This window comes from Macrobrachium nipponense, chromosome 42 (genome assembly GCF_015104395.2).
Source record: "Macrobrachium nipponense isolate FS-2020 chromosome 42, ASM1510439v2, whole genome shotgun sequence".
NCBI classification, from domain to species: Eukaryota; Metazoa; Arthropoda; class Malacostraca; order Decapoda; family Palaemonidae; genus Macrobrachium; species Macrobrachium nipponense.
In genome coordinates this window covers 41,736,409-41,756,471 of record NC_061103.1, presented here as the reverse complement: position 1 = coordinate 41,756,471, position 20,063 = coordinate 41,736,409, and the positions used below count along the sequence as shown (strand labels likewise).

The 20,063-nt window shown below is 35.0% G+C and overlaps 2 protein-coding genes across 2 annotated transcripts in view; both read left to right on the top strand.

The window, feature by feature from the left end:
* The window catches only part of LOC135213343 (mucin-2-like), an 11,072-nt gene extending 8,153 nt beyond the window's left edge, over positions 1-2,919 (top strand). Inside the window, exon 4 of the mRNA XM_064247320.1 lies at positions 2,294-2,919. Within this exon, the coding sequence (XP_064103390.1) occupies positions 2,294-2,919 (626 nt within the window). The remainder of the gene's footprint in view (positions 1-2,293) is intronic.
* Positions 2,920-9,698: 6,779 nt separating this feature from the next.
* On the top strand, positions 9,699-11,197 carry LOC135213441 (uncharacterized). Its single transcript, XM_064247397.1, has 3 exons — positions 9,699-10,095; positions 10,753-10,805; positions 11,082-11,197. The coding sequence occupies exons 1-3, from the start codon at positions 9,792-9,794 to the stop codon at positions 11,148-11,150; spliced, it is 426 nt and encodes a 141-aa protein (XP_064103467.1). The 5' UTR covers positions 9,699-9,791; the 3' UTR covers positions 11,151-11,197.
* The last annotated feature ends 8,866 nt before the right edge of the window (positions 11,198-20,063 follow it).

Genomic DNA, 20,063 nt, shown 5'->3' with positions numbered 1-20,063 from the left:
AGTAACCCTTAGTGATTTAAGCACTAAGGGACAAATTATCCAGCAACATACTAAAGTCACCAACTTCGTCAGCAATCTGAGCTAGATTACTATTTAAATTTAGCCGAATATCACAGACGATACTTAAGTTACTTTACTTTCCCCCAGTATAAATTCCCTCTACTTTTATTTAGTTCTAACTGCTTAAATGTCATCCATTCCGTAACACAGGCAAGAAAATCGTTTAGTTTCTTTTTATTTGTAACCCAACACTGTTTATGAAGAAATAAAATTGGGCACCATGACTCTGTAGGATCTCTGACAATCCAGTCGTATAGAGCCTACGCAAATTAGGGTTAGATTTAAATAATTTCCTTGGGGTATGCCTGGTTTTAGTGTTTCATAAGATAAACGGGTTTCCAATCTGGACACAGTATTTTCTGTCACAAAGGCAGTCTTTTAAATACTGATTGTACACTGAGGAACACTTCGGTCATTGTGCGTTGTCGTCTTTATTGTTCAAGTATTACCATTTGTTGACATGAAAAATTTAGTTTTGTTCATTCGGTTTTGTCACTCATATATACAATATTTCCATAATTTTTATTATGATGATATATTGATTTCAATGTTTCAACTCGGCCAATCTACTTTCCTGAGTGGATGAAACGTGGTTTGGCAGGCCTTCTAATGAGCACAATATGAGGCCACAACCTTCATTATTTTCAAGATGATGAAAACGGCGTCAACATCTTTTCCAAAGAGAAAATTATTCAGATCCAAGAAATGCAATAAAAACCCCTCGCAAGGCAACCATGCAAATTCAGTTAGCTACGTTGAGCAGGAAAGACTTTTGAATATGTCCCTTTCCTTTATAAGTGAGTCACGCTGCCTAACGTGACATTAGATGTGTATTTTAGGTAGACTCGATGCAGGCGAAACAAACAGTTACTGTCACCAATGAACAGGTAAAGAAGCACTCATGGAAACAAAGATGTACATCCACAAGCATGATCATTCGAAAATGGAGAATATAAAGGATTCTTTCGTGAGATCAAATAGAAATGTTCAGTTTGTGATCAAAATAAGAACTTGTTTCTGACCTTCTTGCCGATTTTTTGTGCTTTAAAACTACGAACTGAGTGAATCAGTGATTATTACTATGAAGGGTCATCTTTTCTTTACATCAAAATCCTAGCAAACATTTGTCAGCTAGTAACTGTCAAAGCTGAAATATAAAGACAAATACCAAAATTCGTGTAACTTCACATTAATTCAACAAAGTGTTCAATTTACGTCCAGAACTACATTTCTACCTAAAAAAATAAAGAACTGTAGTACAAACTACTACAGCACCAACAAAAGCAACTTGCTTTTCCACGAGCTTAATTAAGAAAGTTTTTGTTGGCAACTTACATTTGTCCAATAAAATAAACGCCTTTTCAGACACATCTACACAACACCCACTTCATTCTTATTAATTCCAAGAACTCCATCCCTTCCATCTATCCAATCTCTTTCTTTCAATTAAAGTTTCATCATTTGAATCCCCTAGCACAACTATCTTTATTCTTTTTCTAAACCAGTCTAATACATATTCCCTTAGAAACTTACCCCATCCTTTCCATTCCTGGGTCATATTGTATATGTACTCTTAACTTGTTCTATTGCCACCCTCACTTTTATCCAAGGAGTTCTTTGACTAACTTTCACAAATCCCAAAAACTTTTCATTTGCAAGTATTACCCCTTCCTAAGCTCTCCATCTCCTATATTGAACAGCAAAACATCTAGATTTCTTTCCCCAGATAAATCTGTTATAAAAAATAACTCTTCTTCACACCTACATATATTTAAAACACAAATACTAAAAATATTATTTGTCCTCAGACTCTTTGTTTGCCTTAGGCATAAAAACTCATCAATTGGTATAATTTCCTCTTAACATGGGTTTACAACTTTCCACTCATATATATATATATATATATATATATATATATATATATATATATATATATATATGTATATGATATATATAGTACAATACATAATTGCTCATCCCTGATGCGCCACCATTCATCTAAAAATTTATTATGAATACTATTTAATTTTACATTTTTAATCTAACAGTTTCATAATATGAATCAAAATGTTTACATTGCTGGAAAGTTGTCAAAACTTTGTTTCAAGTCACTGTAAAATTTTCTCGTTTATGAGTGCTTTGTCATTAATATCATCATGGAAAAAATAATAATTTCTAAATGGGAATACTACATAAAAGTACTAATGTATTTATCTATCATTTATTTCCACAGCAGAATTTACCTCTACAGCGGCTCCAACCACAACTCCAGCTCTAACTACAACTCAGGCTCCATTCACAACTCCAGCTCCAGCCACAACTACAGCTTCAGCCACATCAACTACAGATACAACTACAACCAGTCCAACTCCAATCACAGAAACTCCCACCCTAACTAATTTAACTCCTATCACAACAAATACAATAACAACAACTCCAACGCCAGTAACAACAACTCAAACTCCAATAACAACAACTGCAACCACAACCATAACAACTGCAACTCCATTAACTACTCCAACCACAACTCCAACCACAACCACAACAACTCCAACGCCAATAACAACTGAAACTCCAATAACAACAAATCCAACTCCAACCACAACCACAACTCCAATGCCAGTAACAACAACTGAAACTCCAATAACAACAACTCCAACCACAACCACAACAACTGCAACTCCAATAACAACACCTCCAACCACAACTCCAACCACAACCACAACAACTGCAACTCCAATAACAACACCTCCAACCACAACCACAACAACTGCAACTCCAATAACAACACCTCCAACCACAACTCCAACCACAACCACAACAACTCCAACGCCAATACAACAACTGAAACTCCAATAACAACAGCTCCAACTCCAACCACAACCACAACTCCAGTCACATCCACAAACACTCCAACTTTAACCGCAACCACAACAACTGCAACTCCAATAACAACAACTCCAACTACAACCACAACTCCAATTCCAACCACATCCACAACCACCACAACTCCAACTGCAACCACAACTCCAATTCCAACCACATCCACAAACAAAACAACTACCAACTGCAACCACAACTCCAATTCCAACCACATCCACAAACAAAACAACACCAATAACAACCATAACAACTCCACCTACAACTCCAATAACAACCACAACAACTCCACCTACAACAACTCCAGCCACAACAACAGCTTCATCAGGTAATTGCTAATTAATTCTCTTCTGTGTATTTTAGCTTAACTCATCACCAGAAGTAAGAAATTAGTTGTGTATGCTAACAGTATCACTAAATCTGTGATCAACGTATATAAATTGGAACTCCCTTTGTACCCAGGAGGTTGTTTATTCTTGATATAATAACATAAAGCAGAAAGAACAGTACGACATACCTTATCTAAGCTACAAATGGTATTAGGTAGATCTCTTAGATAACCATGATGCATAAAGAGATGCATAAGGAGGATCTGGAGAAGGGTTAGCAATGGAAGATGCTTTTAACAGAAATAGAAGGCGAAGATGCATCCAGACAACCGACACCTCAGCCTAGGGATAGCAACAGGTAAAGAAGATGGCAGTGGGACATAATATGCAGAAATCTGATGTAAGGAGTCTATCTCACTCAACAGTTCTGTTATAATCTGATGTAAAAAAATATGAATGGCACATTAACTTTAAATGTCTTCCTAAAAAACAAAGTGAACGTAATTAATCAACAGAGAGAGAGAGAGAGAGAGAGAGACAATGATCCGGAGACAAGGAACAAAAATTGTACAGCTACTACCAGAAAATGACGAAAAAAGTATGATGGCTTCAAAAGAATATTTCAAACCACAATATAGTGAACCATCTATATTTACACAACCACAAGCATGAGCACGCACGCACATACACACACACACTATATATACATATATATATATATATATATATATATATATATATAATATATATATATATATATATATATATATATATATTATCTTATATTTTTCAGGTTGTCTTAAAAACGGAGACAGGTATCAGGAAGGAACTATAACAGACTCAAATAACCTAGGATTCTGTTCAAAGTGCAGTGGAGGCAAGTGGATACTAGGTAAGTAAAGCTCTTACTAATAAGTTTTCTCATTGTTGTAAGCAATCTGACCTAGAGTTATGTCAACAATTTACAGATGTGTAAATTTGGAAATTAACTACATAATGACACCCTCATGGGGGACACACATTTATTGCAGCACCATCAATACCACTGTAGCTCCCCTCTCACATCCACCTCCAAAAATAACAGAAAATGAATTTTGCGATTAGAATTATTTACAACTTTATGCCAATTCACCTTGTTATGAATTCGAGTCTCCTAGAGGAAGAGATTTCTGTTTCTCCAGCAGATAATTATTTTTGACATTACACTACTAAAATACAAAAAGAGAATACAATATCCAAAACAGTGTAAAATCTGTATACAGTTTGCACCTCTCTCCTTTTCTTTATCTTAATGAAATATGATACTCATAAATATGCATAATTATCACAATGAACTCAGAAGCTTCAAAATACATAGTTCTATGCTCCCATAATTTCATGCTCCCATACTGTAAAGAATAAACCTATGCTCCCACAAGGTCAAGAATAACACTATGCTCCTACAGGGTCAGGAATAAACTTATCCTCTGACAAGATCAAGAATAAACGTATGCTCCCACAATGTTAGGAATTAACCTATGTTCTTACAAGGTCATGCTCCCATAATGTTAGGAATAAACCTATGCGCCCACAAGGTCAAGAATAAACCTATCCTCCCACAAGGTTATGAATAGCACACTGCTCGCACAAAGTCAACTTTGTCCAAAATCTGAGAGCCTCTCCTTACACAGGTGCAAGTCGAGGAGGTAACACATTTTTCATGGTGCATATTGGCACATAAGTAGACCTCACTTGCCGAGCGAATAACGATAAGTGTTTATAATACAAATCATTACTTAATAATATCCATAAGCGAAAGTTCATAGCATGCATGAGGAACAGACAACCTTGTTTCATAATTCAGATATGAGTACTTCAAACTACAAAAGTACATCCCATTCGACCTTCTTGAATTAAGAAAACCCCTTCAAAAGTTTGAATGACGTTAAATTTATAAAAGAGAAAGCCAGCATTATTTCTTCAGCTTTTGAAGCAGTCAGAATTGATCTGGCCTTTACAGTGCATTATTGACCAATAAAAAAAATTATGAAGGAAATTATATTACTTTCCAGGAACCAAGGAATGGCAAGAAACAAATTTGAAACACCAACTGAATGACAAGCAAGAATAATCTTGCTTTATCTGGTATAGAATATTTAACTTTAAAAAATTTGCTATGTTTAGTTATATAGTGTGCATAATCGCTAGCGTTCATATTTCCTAAAATGGAAAATTCTCTAAAAGAAAAACCTGATGCAAACATTCAGACTCCAGAATTTTACCACTCTTTCCCAACACGTAGCATCAACCATAGAATGAACTGTTGTGCACCATAGATTATAGAATGAAGTGTTGTGCACCATAGATTATCACTTATAAACTTATATATGTTACCTGTAGCTCAGTGGTCCACTACCTCATCTCACCACAAACCATAATTCAATGCTAAGGCTCATGTTGTGTATATTAACAAATCCATTCTGCCACAGTTGATGTACACAGAGATTAACCGAAACAGAAGAGTGGTAGCCAGGGTAAGGTAAAGAATCTGCCACCTGGACTCAAATAAACAAACAAAAATTCTTGCTGAACCACCCTTCTAAAGGAAAAAATCACACAGTAAGTAGGGTGCACGACTATGGATACATGAAAAAAATTATCATAAAATTGAAAAGACCATTTGTGCAGAAATGGGAGAAAACTATAACTAATTATATATGACCTATTTCATTCAATTTTCAGTCAAATTACTTTTTCAATTTATTACATCTTTTGTTTTTTTATTTCTCATCATCAGTTTGTTTCATTACCTTCTCTAGTTGCAGGATGCGCTCACAATGGTAAATGCTATCCCTACAATCAAAAGAGAGAAAACGGCGATATTTGCACTGATTCTGGATGGAAGAAACCCGGTAAGAATCGATCACCCTATTTCGATTTTTTTTTTTCATGTATCTTGGAATAACTTTATATAGAATTCGAGATTTCGATGGACATAAGCTCTGCGTCCACTATCGTCTTTGGACTATTAAATAGTTTTTTTATGCAAATGAGTAAATAATGGAGATAAGAACCTTTATGATATTTTTTTCTTTTTAATGCAAGTCTTGTTTGAAACGTGTTGCCACGGACGACCTTCATGATTTTTTTTCACGTGGAATAGAATTCTTTAATTTAAGTGATTAAGCTTTTGGAAGCGTTGTTTGGCATGGATTGAGTGAGGAACGCCATGATTTTCCATGAGGCTAGGAGCGTTATTAAAATAAAGTGCGGACACAAACAATACTTTTCATGAAGAGAATATCGTTTGGAACTAACATTCCTAAGCACCGTCAATGTTCTGGGTTTGTTTATGTGTGTTTGTATACCTGTGAATGAGAACTCTGTTAACGCCTTCCTTCTCTGATGACATGAGAACATTATTCAGACACAGGAACTGAAATAAAATCTCCTCAAGAGGCAGACCAACTATACATCTTCCTTTAGTCACAGTTGAGATGAAAGACCATTTGAATATACCCGTTATCTTTGCTTGTTGTTTAGTGTCAATAAGTCATAGGTAGACTCCTGGGGGCTCAAAAGCACTTGGGGACGTTTGATCCCGCCTGGGGCTAATGCTAAACACACCGAAATACATTTTTCAGGTTGTCTTAAAAACGGAGACAGGTATCAGGAAGGAACTATAACAGACTCAGATAAGCTAGGATTCTGTTCAAAGTGCAGTGGAGACGAGTGGATACTAGGTAAGTAAAGCTCTTATTAATAAGTTTTCTCATTGTTGTAAGCAATCTGACCCAGAGTTCTATCAACGACTTAAAGATGTGTAAATCTGGAAATTACCTACACAATGACACCCTCATGGGGGACACACATTTATTGCAGCACCATCAATACCACTGTAGTTCCCCTCTCACATCCACCTCCAAAAACAACCGAAAATAAATTATGCTATTGTCCACAAAATGACAATAATATAATGATTTACAACTTTATGCCAATTCACCTTGTTATGAGTTCGAGTCTCCTAGATAAAGAAATTTCTGTTTCTTCAGCAGTTAATTCATGGTGTATACTACCTCGTCTTGTGGACCTCTCTCACCAGGCACATAATTATGATGAGTGTTTGTAATACAAATTTTCACTTAGTAATTTCATATACAAAAGTTCATAGGATGCATAAGAAACATAACCACCCTTGTTCTTCATAATTTAAATATGAGTACTACAAACAAACAAAATCCTGTTCGACTTAAATATGTGGTCTTCAGGTTTGAAGATATTTCAAGAGTTTAAATAATGTCAGTTTATAAAGAAGAAAGCCAGCATTATTTCTCCAGCTTTCGTAGAAATCAAAGATTTAACAGTATACAAGTTCACTTGTATATAAAAAGACCTACCCTTTCGTAACACTGGATTGGATCTGCTCCTTACAGTGCATTTATACATGCAAATTAAAATAATTATGAATGAAATTATATTACCTTCCAGAAGTCAGGATATGGCCAAAGAATCATACAGAAAACAAATTAGAATTACCAATTGAATGTTGATCGAGAATCATTTTTTTTATCTGTTATAGAACATTTAACTTTTCACACTCACAGTAAGTATGGGTGCATGGGTGCATGACTATGGATACAAAATAAAAACATCTATGTTATCATAAAGTTGACAGGCCAAGTGTGCAGAAATGGAAAATAAAAAACTATAACTAATTATAATCTATTTCATTTAATTTTCAACTAAATTGTTTTTTCAATTTACTCCATCCTTTATTTTTTATTTCTCACATTCTTTTTTACTGTCTACTCTAGTTTCAGGATGCGCTCACAATGGTAAATGCTATTCCTACAATCAAAAGAGAGAAAACGGCGATATTTGCACTGATTCTGGATGGAAGAAACGCGGTAAGAATCGATCGCCCCATTGATTTTTTCATGTATGTTGCGAATAACTTTATTTTCTTTTGAAGTCTATTCTCTTTTCAGGGTTGATTATGTGATCCTTGAGACTTAAATTTGTTAAACAGGTATAGAATTCCAGATTTTCATGGACATTAACTCTGCATCCACTCTCACGTCTGGATTGGACAATGAAACCATTTTTTATGCAGATGAGTAATTACAGAAGAAAACAAGAACCTTCATGATGATTTTTTTCTTTTCAATGCAAATATTGTTTGTAACTTGTAATTCTCACTGACGACCTTTATCATTTTTTCAAGTGGAACAAAATAATTTTCAACTTTGGTGCATTTGTCACATCAATGAAATCGTTGTCAAGACAAAACTTCATTAGAACCCGCAAATTTATTTCATGTGCTTGGAAATATTATTTGGTATGGGTTTGGTGAGGACCTCCATGATTTTCCACGCGCCTGGTAATGTTGCTAAGATAGTGCGTGTCCAGCCTTCATGATTTTCAGGAGAACTTGGTTCGGAACCTATTTTCATTAGCAGCCTCACCCATGTTTGTGTGTGTGTGTATGTGTGTGTGTGTGCGTGTGTGTGTGCGTGTGTGAGAATGGTGTTAACATCTTTATAAAAGAAGAACATTATTCAGATCCACGAATCGCAATAAAACTCCATTCAAGAGACAAAAATATACAACTTCTTTTAACACCAAGTTGAACTGAAAAGGCGTTGAATGCCCACCTTAACTTTGCTTGCTGGTTAGTATACATGAGTTATGCTGTCTAAAATGCTCATAGAGTTATCTTTTTGGGAGACTCGATGCAGGCGAACCAAACAGTTACTGTCGCCAAAGAATGCGGGAAAAAACCACTCATGAAAACAAGTGATATACATCCACACGTATGATAATCATTAAATGGAGAATATAAAGGCTTGTTTCATGTGACCCAGTAGTCATGTTCAGCTTGTGGTCCAACTAAGATCACTGCAGACCGTAAGTGCATATAAAACTTTAAATTACTACTTCTGTCAGCACTATTAGATCTTAATTCTTCCAGATTATCCTTATTTTTCATTTTCTGTTGCCCTTTTCAGTGTAATGCATAAAATCATGCTTCAAAAATATGGCTTAAAGTGATCAAGTTTGACTAAAAGATGATTGCAATCTCCACATTTGTGTCGATGTGCAATTAATTCAGATAGCTAACATTCAAAAAGTTTGCAGGAACTAATTCAGCGTTATTTGTAGGATGAAATTCCTCTTTGGTTTGTCTAAATCTCAGTTAATACATTTACTGATAATATTATTGATTACAACAGCTGAAACATAACGAGAACGGTGCAAAGGGTAGCGCAACCTTCAAATTAATTCAACGAAAATAACCAGCGTTGTAAAAGCTATTTTCTGACCTTCGTAAAATTACAGTTTTATTGTGCAATGTTAATCCAAGTGTTTGATTCTCTCTTATTTTCTCCAAGTTATGCTTCTGCCTTGACATCATATTGATTTTTTTACTTCCTTCATCTTGCAGAGAACAGGATCATTAAATCTCTCAGATATGCGCTCAGAATTTTCAAAATACTTAGAGGCCTAATAAAAGCTTTTAGAGGACGCCGTGCCGCCTACTTAATGACTGTGCCCGACAACAATACGATAGTCCTCTCGTCTTACTGCGGACTGGGCACCTCCATGATGGATACTCCAACAAATATTTACATGTACCTGGTGAATTACTACTTATCTTTGAACACCAGCAGTGATCCAGAAGAGGTCGAGTGTATGACCTTATTGCTTGCCGAGTATGTGGCTCTCGTGGAGAACGGAACGGTCAGCTTCCCCCCTAGCGACATGCCTATTCTCCAAAATGACACCGAAAACGTTATCGAGCAGATAGACATTCTCTTGAATGAATTGGATATATCTCTGTCAACAAGTAAGGAGATCTCTCTTTGTGGCGTAGCTGTTACCTGTTATCCAGAAAAATAGAAAGAACCATTTTTCTCTCTTTTTTTTATATATATAGTGCAACTGGTATTACGCATGATGTTCAGGGGTAAAACAGTGCAATTTCAGGAGTAATTCAAAGCATAAGTTTCCACCAGCTGCAAACACTGAGCCTCTATGTTTACGTAGTTTAGTCCAGTAAAAAGGACAGTGAGTTTTAAGTCTTCAAGCACACACAGTTAACTTCCATAAATTACCCAATATACCCAGTCAGAAACTACTATGTGGTAAAGTAAAGGGAATTGCCTTTGCTCCCAGTTATCAATCATATTAAGTTACATGTGTTAATCCATGCGCATATCTTAAATATATGCATGGCCAAGTTTACCTGCAGAGTTCGACTGTCCAGCCTTGTCTAGTTTTAGATAGAAGTATAATCTAACTTAGATTCATATCATCTACTTTGCCCATTTAATAGTATGACTAATTAGTTTTATCGTTTAATAATTACTGATCCACTACAGTTCTGCACTCTAGATTTTTGATAACCACAATTTTACATGTATCTAATAGGTTTGCCTATGGGTAATGAATAGATCATTATTTCATAACGAGGACATCCTGTAACTCTCAACCCTTTTTTCAGTGACAACAACGCAGACTTCTGTAACACCAGATGAGGAGACTCCACCGCCTGAGGTACCATACCAAATCCTTTCTTACGCGTGTGTGTATACACTCACTAGGTCCAGTCTACTCGAGAGGATTTCTATTAAAGTGAAATATTAAAAAAAATAATTTTTTATGAAATCTTGTGCATAACGAAGCCTCTTTGGTCACCAAATAGCTTTTCGATGAAGTCCTGCGTATACTGAAGCCTCTTTAGTTACTTTGCTCATCGCCCCCTTAGACTAACATCTAGAAAAAGAAACTGTCCATTACATTCATTTGCTGACATTGACATCTCCATTACAGGCAAGCAGACCCAAGAGCAAAACGAATCGTTTGTCGATACATATCATACAGAATGTTGCTTTGTCATAGAAGTGAAAACAAACTTTCCCTTCCATCCAGACGGAGCAACAGGTAAATCTGCATTAGCAGTTAAAAGTCCATCTTAAATTATCCACAGTCTATAGTGAATTGCACATTTGTGCCCTCAGCTTTCTTCATTTCTATAAATCTGTCAGCTTATCATTACAAGAAAGCTCTAGTTACTGACTTGTTTCCTTGTTTCCTACTGGAACTTGCAGTGTATTTACCCAGGTTATCAAAGCAAACGTATACAGTACAGTATGTCATTTTTATTTCAGGCAAACAATGAATGGACCCGATTGATCTTTAAGGGACTTGAGGAACTTGGACAAACCAGAAGACTTTGGAAAGCTGCCACTGAGCACCATATGATCTTTTCACAATTCCTATCAGCCTACTGTGTGACTTTGAAAATTTTCCATTCTCTTGTTGAGAAAAACTCTGGTAACTTGTAGTACCTTTATTTAAAACGAAGAAAAACTTCAGTGATTTGTAGTAGAATTTTCTTAAGTAAATTCTGCATTTCAGATCAATGTCTTTTCTCTTTTCTGAGAAATTCATAATTTTTTCTTAGACGTTAGTACGAGATCTTCAACTGCTTTCACATTCTTTATCACAAAAAATTTATCTAGTGAAATTTTAACATGTGATCTACAAATCGACAAGGCGTACTGGAAACTTCAGTTCAAAAATTTCCACAATATGGTAAAACCATGGAACAAGTTACGAATAAATTGGCTACAATATCATTGCGTTCATTATTTCCCTAACAAGGAGTGATTCATATTCTGTCATGCTATGAACAAATCCCACGATGTAAGAAAGTAGGGTTAAACTTCTGTTGCTCCCTGTGATTCTGCTGTACTTTAAACGCTTTCTGCCAAAGCAAAACAAACTAGATCAATTTTTTTTTACCTCCTATTGCCTACAATCAAGTCCACTGTAGAATATCTGTTTCATACAAGGGATGGGGTTGTGACCTAAATACTACACAGAATCAATGCATTAATGGGTTCTGAAGACTGTTACAAAACCGAGAGAGGTTGGTCCCCCGCTTCAAGTTCGATATTATGATAACAACAAAAGAAATTCCAACAACCCCAACAGTTGAAACTGGGGAAGGGGTTACGAATATAGAAAAGAAAACACTAACAGAACAAAAGAAGTTTTATTTGAGCAAGCTTACTAACAAAGATAATAAAGAATGGTTTCTCCTATTTACATAACAAAAGTAAAATCTTACACTCCATGAACTGGGGAAACAGTGAGGTAATGAAAATACTTGCTAGCAAGTTTAGCCGCTGTCGGAAATCAATCCTCAAAGCGACGGCTTCACAAAGGAGAACTATAACTTCGGATGTCTTCTTGACACCGTACTGCAGAAAACAAAGTCTATTCTTAATACTCGAAGGGTAGGTTATTCCTCAAAACCAACTTGCAAGGACGTTTCTTCTCTGAATGCTTGCTCAACGTCGAAATATCATGGTTGTCCACTCCCTGAAGACAACTTGACCAGATTTCGATCAAACTCTCGAGCGCCTCTCTGATCCTTCGTCTGTTCCTTCTTCTTTTATCTCTCTCTGATGATCTGATGAATCTCTGCTGGTCTCTCACTGATGATCTCTCCGCTCTGATCTCTCACTGATTTCTCTGCTGGTCTCTCACTGTTTTATCTGATCTCTGCTGCTGATGATCTCATTGTCCTACTTCGTCAGTCGTATATATACGGCAACTTGGGGGTGGGCCCTACCAGCGAACGTCACAGGCTTCCGAGACGACAAGAACGCTCCAGAAGGATCTTGACGAAGTATTGCATCAGAAAAAAAATCGCGGCGTTTTCTCACAACTCGAAGGCGCATGTTGTGTTCCACAACACGCCTGGCGATTCTAAAACAATCATGAGAATAGGCGCCTCCAACACGTGCGTGAATGCCTCTTTACTGCAGACCTACTTGAAGAAAATGCATTTTCATTTCCTTTAAATTATCATCATTGCTATGAAGCGATTTACCATAAAAAGGACCAGAATGGGAACTTTGGCAAATAAATTATATGAGAGGAAGTTTCTACGCATCATTTTACAAGCTGCCCAAAAGTATCTAAATCAATTTTGTTCCCTGTACAATAATACCTTTATTAAGTTATTTTATTCATTCCAAGATGCACGACTAAAAAAATGGCCTAGGTTAAATAAACCCTTTAAAAAACTACCAAGACCCACTACAAACCCATATTAGCAACCTTATAACATCATTAATACTGTACATGTACAATAAGTTGTTTGATAGTGAAGTCTTTTGCTTTGTTTAAAAACATATATATTTATACAATTGATTTTATACAATGTAATAAAAAAAAAAATTGTAATTCGTACTGGTATCACCATAAGCAATCCACTGAACATTGCTAGTACTATCATGTACCAATAAGCCGTTGGTATGTTAAACAGGTACGACTGTCCTTTATAATACAGTAAATTTGTACACGTTTATATTTTAAAAGTGTTAATAAAAAAGAAAAATTAATTTCTGTAAAGAAACAGCCCTGAGATTTGTATTTCATAAGTGATGGGGTGAAAGCTAGAACTACATGTTTACAACAGTACATACAGTGCATATGGTCTCCACATGTTATTAAATATGAAGATATTTGTTTTCAATAATTTAAAGTTTTCACATGATTTTACTGCATATTTAATGTACATTTCAGTTATGTGTTATAATTTTGTTAATTTGATTTGGCATTTTTTATCGACTTCTGATTGTCATGCTAAGGAATAGCACACCAAAACATGCAACTGTTCAGTACAAACTGTAGCTGAACATCATGGAAACAAGAGAATATTTTTAACATTTTTAAACTTTTAACGGGGTGACAAGAGAGGATAGGATCAGAAATGACTACATAAGGGGGTCGACTAAGGTGGTGGAAGTATCAAAGAAAGTGCAGGAGGGGAGGCTGAGATGGTATGGACACCTGTTGAGGAGAGATGAGGACCACGCTGGGAGACATACTATGGGGATGGAGTTCAAGGAAGAAGAAGAAGAAGGAGAGACCAAGAACAAAGAGAATGGAAGGACTGTGTGCGAGGAGGAACTTACATGAGAAGGGAATTGATGAGGCAGACACGTAGGATAGAAATAGATGGAAACGGCTCATCCGAAAATGGCGACCCCATATAAAAATGGGAACCAGCTGGGGAAGGGAAAAGAAGAAGAGAAAACATGGATTTTGAAAAGCAAATTTCAATACAGTGCATCATCTTATATTATTTGAAGACTTTCTTTTTCAGATGGTTTTTTTTTCTGTCAAAACAAAAATGCTTTGTTAACTTACTCCCCACCACGTTCCAACCCCATCCATACCCACAATTTCTAACAGAGATAAATGCTGGCCCTAACACCTTCTAAGATGATTACACAATTCCAAAAAATTCAAAGCGGTACCAGGTGGAACCTGACATCCGAGGCTATGTTATGTTTCCAAGGTGCGTGAGAATACATCTCTGTGAATACTTCTGCTATAAGTCCAGGTCGGGTTGAATCAGTGTTTATTAACCGTTTTATCACCACACCCCCTTCTAAGAGTTGGTCTGTCCCTCCACGAACTCCTCCCCCACCCCACAACCCCATCCATGAGTAACATTCCCTCCCAGATTTAAAGGACAATTTAGAAAAAAAAAAAAAAGGAAAAAGAGAAGGGGTTTCGAGGGATAGGGAGGGAAATTAATAATAACAAAACATGGTATGCTCAACGAGCCTAACTAAAGTAGCAGACCATAGGACACTAACGTTATTAGTATCACACTCTTGTTGGAGAATAACGATTATAGTTAGAGAATTTGAAATTTTTATAATAATATATCCCCTCTTCAATAATCAATTTTTTTTTCTTTTTTTGCATTTTCAGCCCAAAATACTGGTTCCCACTAAGGTCACCCAGTGTATGGGAGAGACACTTCGACAAATGGCAACTGTTCACAATCACGTCAAAAACCTTGGGAAACCCCCGAATTCAGTGCTGAATTCAATTATAAACAACTAATATTCACAAATGAGTCGCAAATCGTAGGGAAAACACACACACGCACACACACATATCTCTCTGTAACCTGTGGCACTTAAATGCACATATTTTGCACATTTATGCCGCTAGCCCTTTTACGAATATCTCAACAGAAAAAAAAAACAGTCAGGATTATAACGCAGTCCACACCAACTTGCTTTCAATAGAATAAAAGTAATTCAAACTTGAATTCGTGTTCACTTTACCTTAATTTCTTATATCTTTGAACCGCCTGAGGATCCTCTCTGGTCTTCTTGAGATCTGTCCTGGTAGATTTGCTTGCACTGGCAAGTAAAATTGAAATACGTGAAACATCTAAATGGAAGCCTATGTATGAGCAAATGTAAACTAAATTAAATATATGAATTTAATGTCTCACGTACTATATGTGACAGAGCATGAAACATTGCTTTTAAAATCAGCGTTTATTATCAGGCTGTTATCAACAGAAGGGGATTATACTATTACTCACGACCACTTTGTTATTTGATTTTTCAAGTCATAACACCATTTCCTTTGATCTATTATGACAGTTTTACAATTATGCATATGTATATATATATATATATATATATATATATATATATATATATATATATATATATAATATATATATATATATATATATATATATATATATATATATATATATATATATATATATATATATATATATATATATTATATATATATATATATATATGACTGGTAAAAATGTTCTGTAACAACAGAATTCCATCTAATAAAGGAGCCCATAAAAACACCAAAATGTAGAGAGAAAAGTACTATATTTCAGAGACTGCTGTCTCTCTCTTCAGGTATATGAATGAGAAAGTTTACAGCAGGTGTATTTAGTTTTACCAAGAGATTCGTCCACAAGTAAGCCAATTTAGGTCACTCCCGCTGATAATCTTCCTTTAATCTTCTTAAGCGTTGGTTGAATGAACACTGCGTCGACGATATCTGATATCCAATTCCCTTTTGAGATGTTCATTACCTGCTTCTCTTTTTTTATTAAGGCCGATTCCATCATTTGACTCTTGTACCGGCAGTTGCTGCTATAATTACACATGACATATTCCAGTTTATTCTATGGTTATGTTCATTTTATATGGTTGAAAATAGCCGAGTTCTGTTGCCATACCTAACTGACCGTTTGTGTTGTATTAATCTCTGGGGAAGTGATTTACCTGTAAATCCGATGTAAGATTGGTCACAGTCCTGGCATGGGATCTCATATACCCCAGAGTCTTTGGAGATGGGTTTCTTTTGTTGGACGTTAATCAAATACCTTAGCCAAATCCCTGATTAACGTCCAACAAAAGACATCTCCCAAAGACTCTGGGTATATGAGATCCCATGCCAGGACTGTGACCAATCTTACATCGGATTTACAGGTAAATCACTTCCCCAGAGATTAATACAACACAAACGGTCAGTTAGGTATGGACAACAGAACTCGGCTATTTTCAACCATATAAATGAACATAACCATAGAATAAACTGGAATATGTCCAACGTGTAATTTAATGCAGCAGCCCCCAACTGCCGGTACAAGAGTCAAATGATGGAATCGGCCTTAATAAAAGAGCAGGTAATGAACATCTCAAAAGGGAATTGGATATCAGATATCGTCGACGCAGTGTTCATTCAACCAACGCTTAAGAAGATTAAAGGAAGATTATCAGGCGGGGTGACCTAAATTGGCTACTTGTGGACGAATCTCTTGGTATAAATACCACCTTTTCTGTAAACTTTTCTCATTCATATACCTGAAGACAGAGACACCAGTCTCTGAAATATAGTACTTTTCTCTCTACATTTTGGTGTTTTTATGGGCTCCTTTTATTAGATATATATATATATATATATATATATATATATTATATGTATATATATATATATATATATATATATATATATATATATATATAGATATATATATATATATGTATGTATATGTATATGTATATATTATGTGTAATATATATATATATATCTATATATTATTATATAATATCTTTATAATATATATAGATATAATATCTAGTATATATATGGGGATACAATCCACAATGAAGTAAAATCATTCTGTAGTTTAAAATATATATTTCTTGTAAAGGATTAAAGCTTTTCACCATCAGCAGCTTGGTCTTGTTCCCACGGAAAATCTGGTGATATGTCACCTCAAGGAACTGACAAGTAGGAGCACAAACATACTTTTTTAACATTTAAAAAAAATAAAGATCAGATAACAAGATAGCACTTAAACGCCTATTGGACCTGTTATACGTCGACAAAAATTGTCTGTCGGGTGCTAATTGGACGTACAGTATGTCGACTACAAAATTTTTTTTAAAATATTTGCGGAAAAATAGGTATAGGCCTAGTTTGCAAAAATTTTGAAATCATGCGCCTTGAGCGATGCTGGGAGTTCACGGATCGAGCTGTTGTTTTGTTTACAAGTCTTACCTAGGCGCGCATGCGCAAATTTCTTTCTTCTCGCACTAAAAAGCACCAGCGACGCATCTCAGAAATTCTTTCGTCACATTGTCGTAGTTTTTGCACCGTTTTATATTAGCCGTTACATAGAGTTTTATATATGAAAATGTGTGCAATTTTATGTAAAATACAACAACAAATAACTCATGATTGTAGCTTTTATCAGTTTTGAGATATTTTCATATAATTCACGATAAGTGTCAAAATTTCAACCTTCAGTCAACTTTGACTCAACCGAAATGGTCGAAAAACGCAATTATAAGCTAAAACTCTTACATTCTAGTAATATTCAATCATTTACCTTCATTTTGCAACAAATTGGAAGTCTCTAGCACAATATTTCGATTTATGGTGAATTTTTTAAAAACACTTTTTCCTTACGTCCACACTGTAACTTGGCCGAAGATCTCAGAAATATTTTTGTCACTTTGTCGTAATTTTTGGCAGTTTTATATTAGCCATTACATAAGGTTTTATATACAAAAATGTACGCAATTTTATGTAGAATACAACAATAAACAACCCATGGTTGTAGCTTTTATCAGTTTTGAAATATTTACATATAAATCATGATAAGTGCCAAAATTTCAACCTTCAGTCAACTTTGACTCAACCGAAATGGTTGAAAAACGCAATGGTAAGCTAAAACTCTTACATTATAGTAATATTCAATCATTTACCTTCTTTTTGCAACAAATTGGAAGTCTCTAGCACATTATTTCCATTTATGGTGAATTTCTGAAAAATACTTTTTCCTTACGTTCATGCTGTAACTTGGCCGAAAATCTCTGAATTTCTTTCGTCACTTTGTCGTAATGTTTGCACCGTTTTATATTAGCCGTTACACAATGTTTTATATATGAAAATTTGTGCAATTGCATGTAGAATACAACATAAAATAACTCATGGTCGTAGCTTTTATCAGTTTTGAAATATTTTCATATCAATCACGATAAGTGTCAAAATTTCAACCTTCAGTCAACTTTGACTCGACCGAAATGGTCGAAAAACGCAATTGTAAGCTAAAACGCTTACATTTTAGTCATATTCAATCATTTACCTTAATTTTGCAACAAATTGGAAGTCTCTAGCACAATATTTCGATTTATGGTAAATTTTTGAAAAACACTTCTTCCTTCGTCTGCGCATGGTAACTCTGCAGAAAATCTCATAAATTCTTTTGTCACTTTGTTGTAATTTTTGAACCGTTTTATATTAGCCTTTACATAAAGTTTTATATATGAAAATGTGAGCAATTTCATGTAAAATAAAAAAAAACCATGGTTGTAGCTTTTATCAGTTTTGAAATATTTACAAATAAATCAGGACAGGATAAGTGCCAAAATTTCAACCTTCGGTCAACTTTGACTCTACCGAAATGGTTGAAAAACGCAATTGCAAGTTAAAACTCTTACATTTTAGTAATATTCAGTCATTTACCTTCATATTGCAACAAACTGGAAGTCTCTAGCATAATATTTTTATTTATGGTGAACTTTTGAAAAACACTTTTTCGTTACGTCCGCGCGCAGTAACTCGATCGAAAATCTCAGAAATTCTTTCTTCACTTTGTCGTAATGTTTGCACCGTTTTATATTAGAATAACATAAAGTTTTATATATGAAAATGTGCGCAGTTTCATGTAGAATACAAAAAAATAACTCATGGTTGTAGCTTTTATCAGTTTTGAAATATTTTTATATAAATCACGATAAATAAAAATAATTCCACCTTCGGTCAACTTTAACTCGACCAAAATGGTCGAAAACTGCAATTGTAAGCTAAAACACTTACAGTCTAGTAATATTCAATCAATTGATTTCATTTTGCAACAAACGGGAAGTCTCTAGCACAATATTTCGATTTATGGTGAATTTTTTAAAAAAACTTTTTTACATCCACGCGTTACGAATTCATGCATCATTTTGTGGTAATATTTTCTCTGTGTTGCTTTGATTGTTTTACATTTTTTTATATACCAAAATCATCACAATTTAGTGTACAATAAAAAAAAATTAATTCATCAGCTTTAACCGTTTTGCTCACAGCGCGATTTGTATGCAATTATATATGAAATTTTTTTTCGCACTGTCATATATTCCAATATTTATATATAATAATTAAATTCTTTTTCATTTCTGATGGTTGCATACTAAACTTCCGGCAATTACAAAAAAAGGAGCCAAAAGTGAACTCTTAATCTTAAAAACTAAGCGTGCTGTGATTTAAAAAAAAAAAAAATCCGCTTCGGCGCTAAATCCCGAACGCCGCCGCCATACGACAGACACTTTGGTAAATAGTGGCTCGGCGTTCAAGGGCTAGTTTATTATTATCAGGATCCATACAGACTCTGTA

Excerpts from the sequence above, each read along its gene's own strand:
- LOC135213441 (XM_064247397.1), top strand. The coding sequence starts at position 9,792 with ATGACTGTGCCCGACAACAATACGATAGTCCTCTCGTCTTACTGCGGA. Across the intron at positions 10,096-10,752 it reads GGATATATCTCTGTCAACAA|TGACAACAACGCAGACTTCT; the intron begins GTAAGGAGATCT and ends CCCTTTTTTCAG. Across the intron at positions 10,806-11,081 it reads AGGAGACTCCACCGCCTGAG|GCAAGCAGACCCAAGAGCAA; the intron begins GTACCATACCAA and ends TCTCCATTACAG.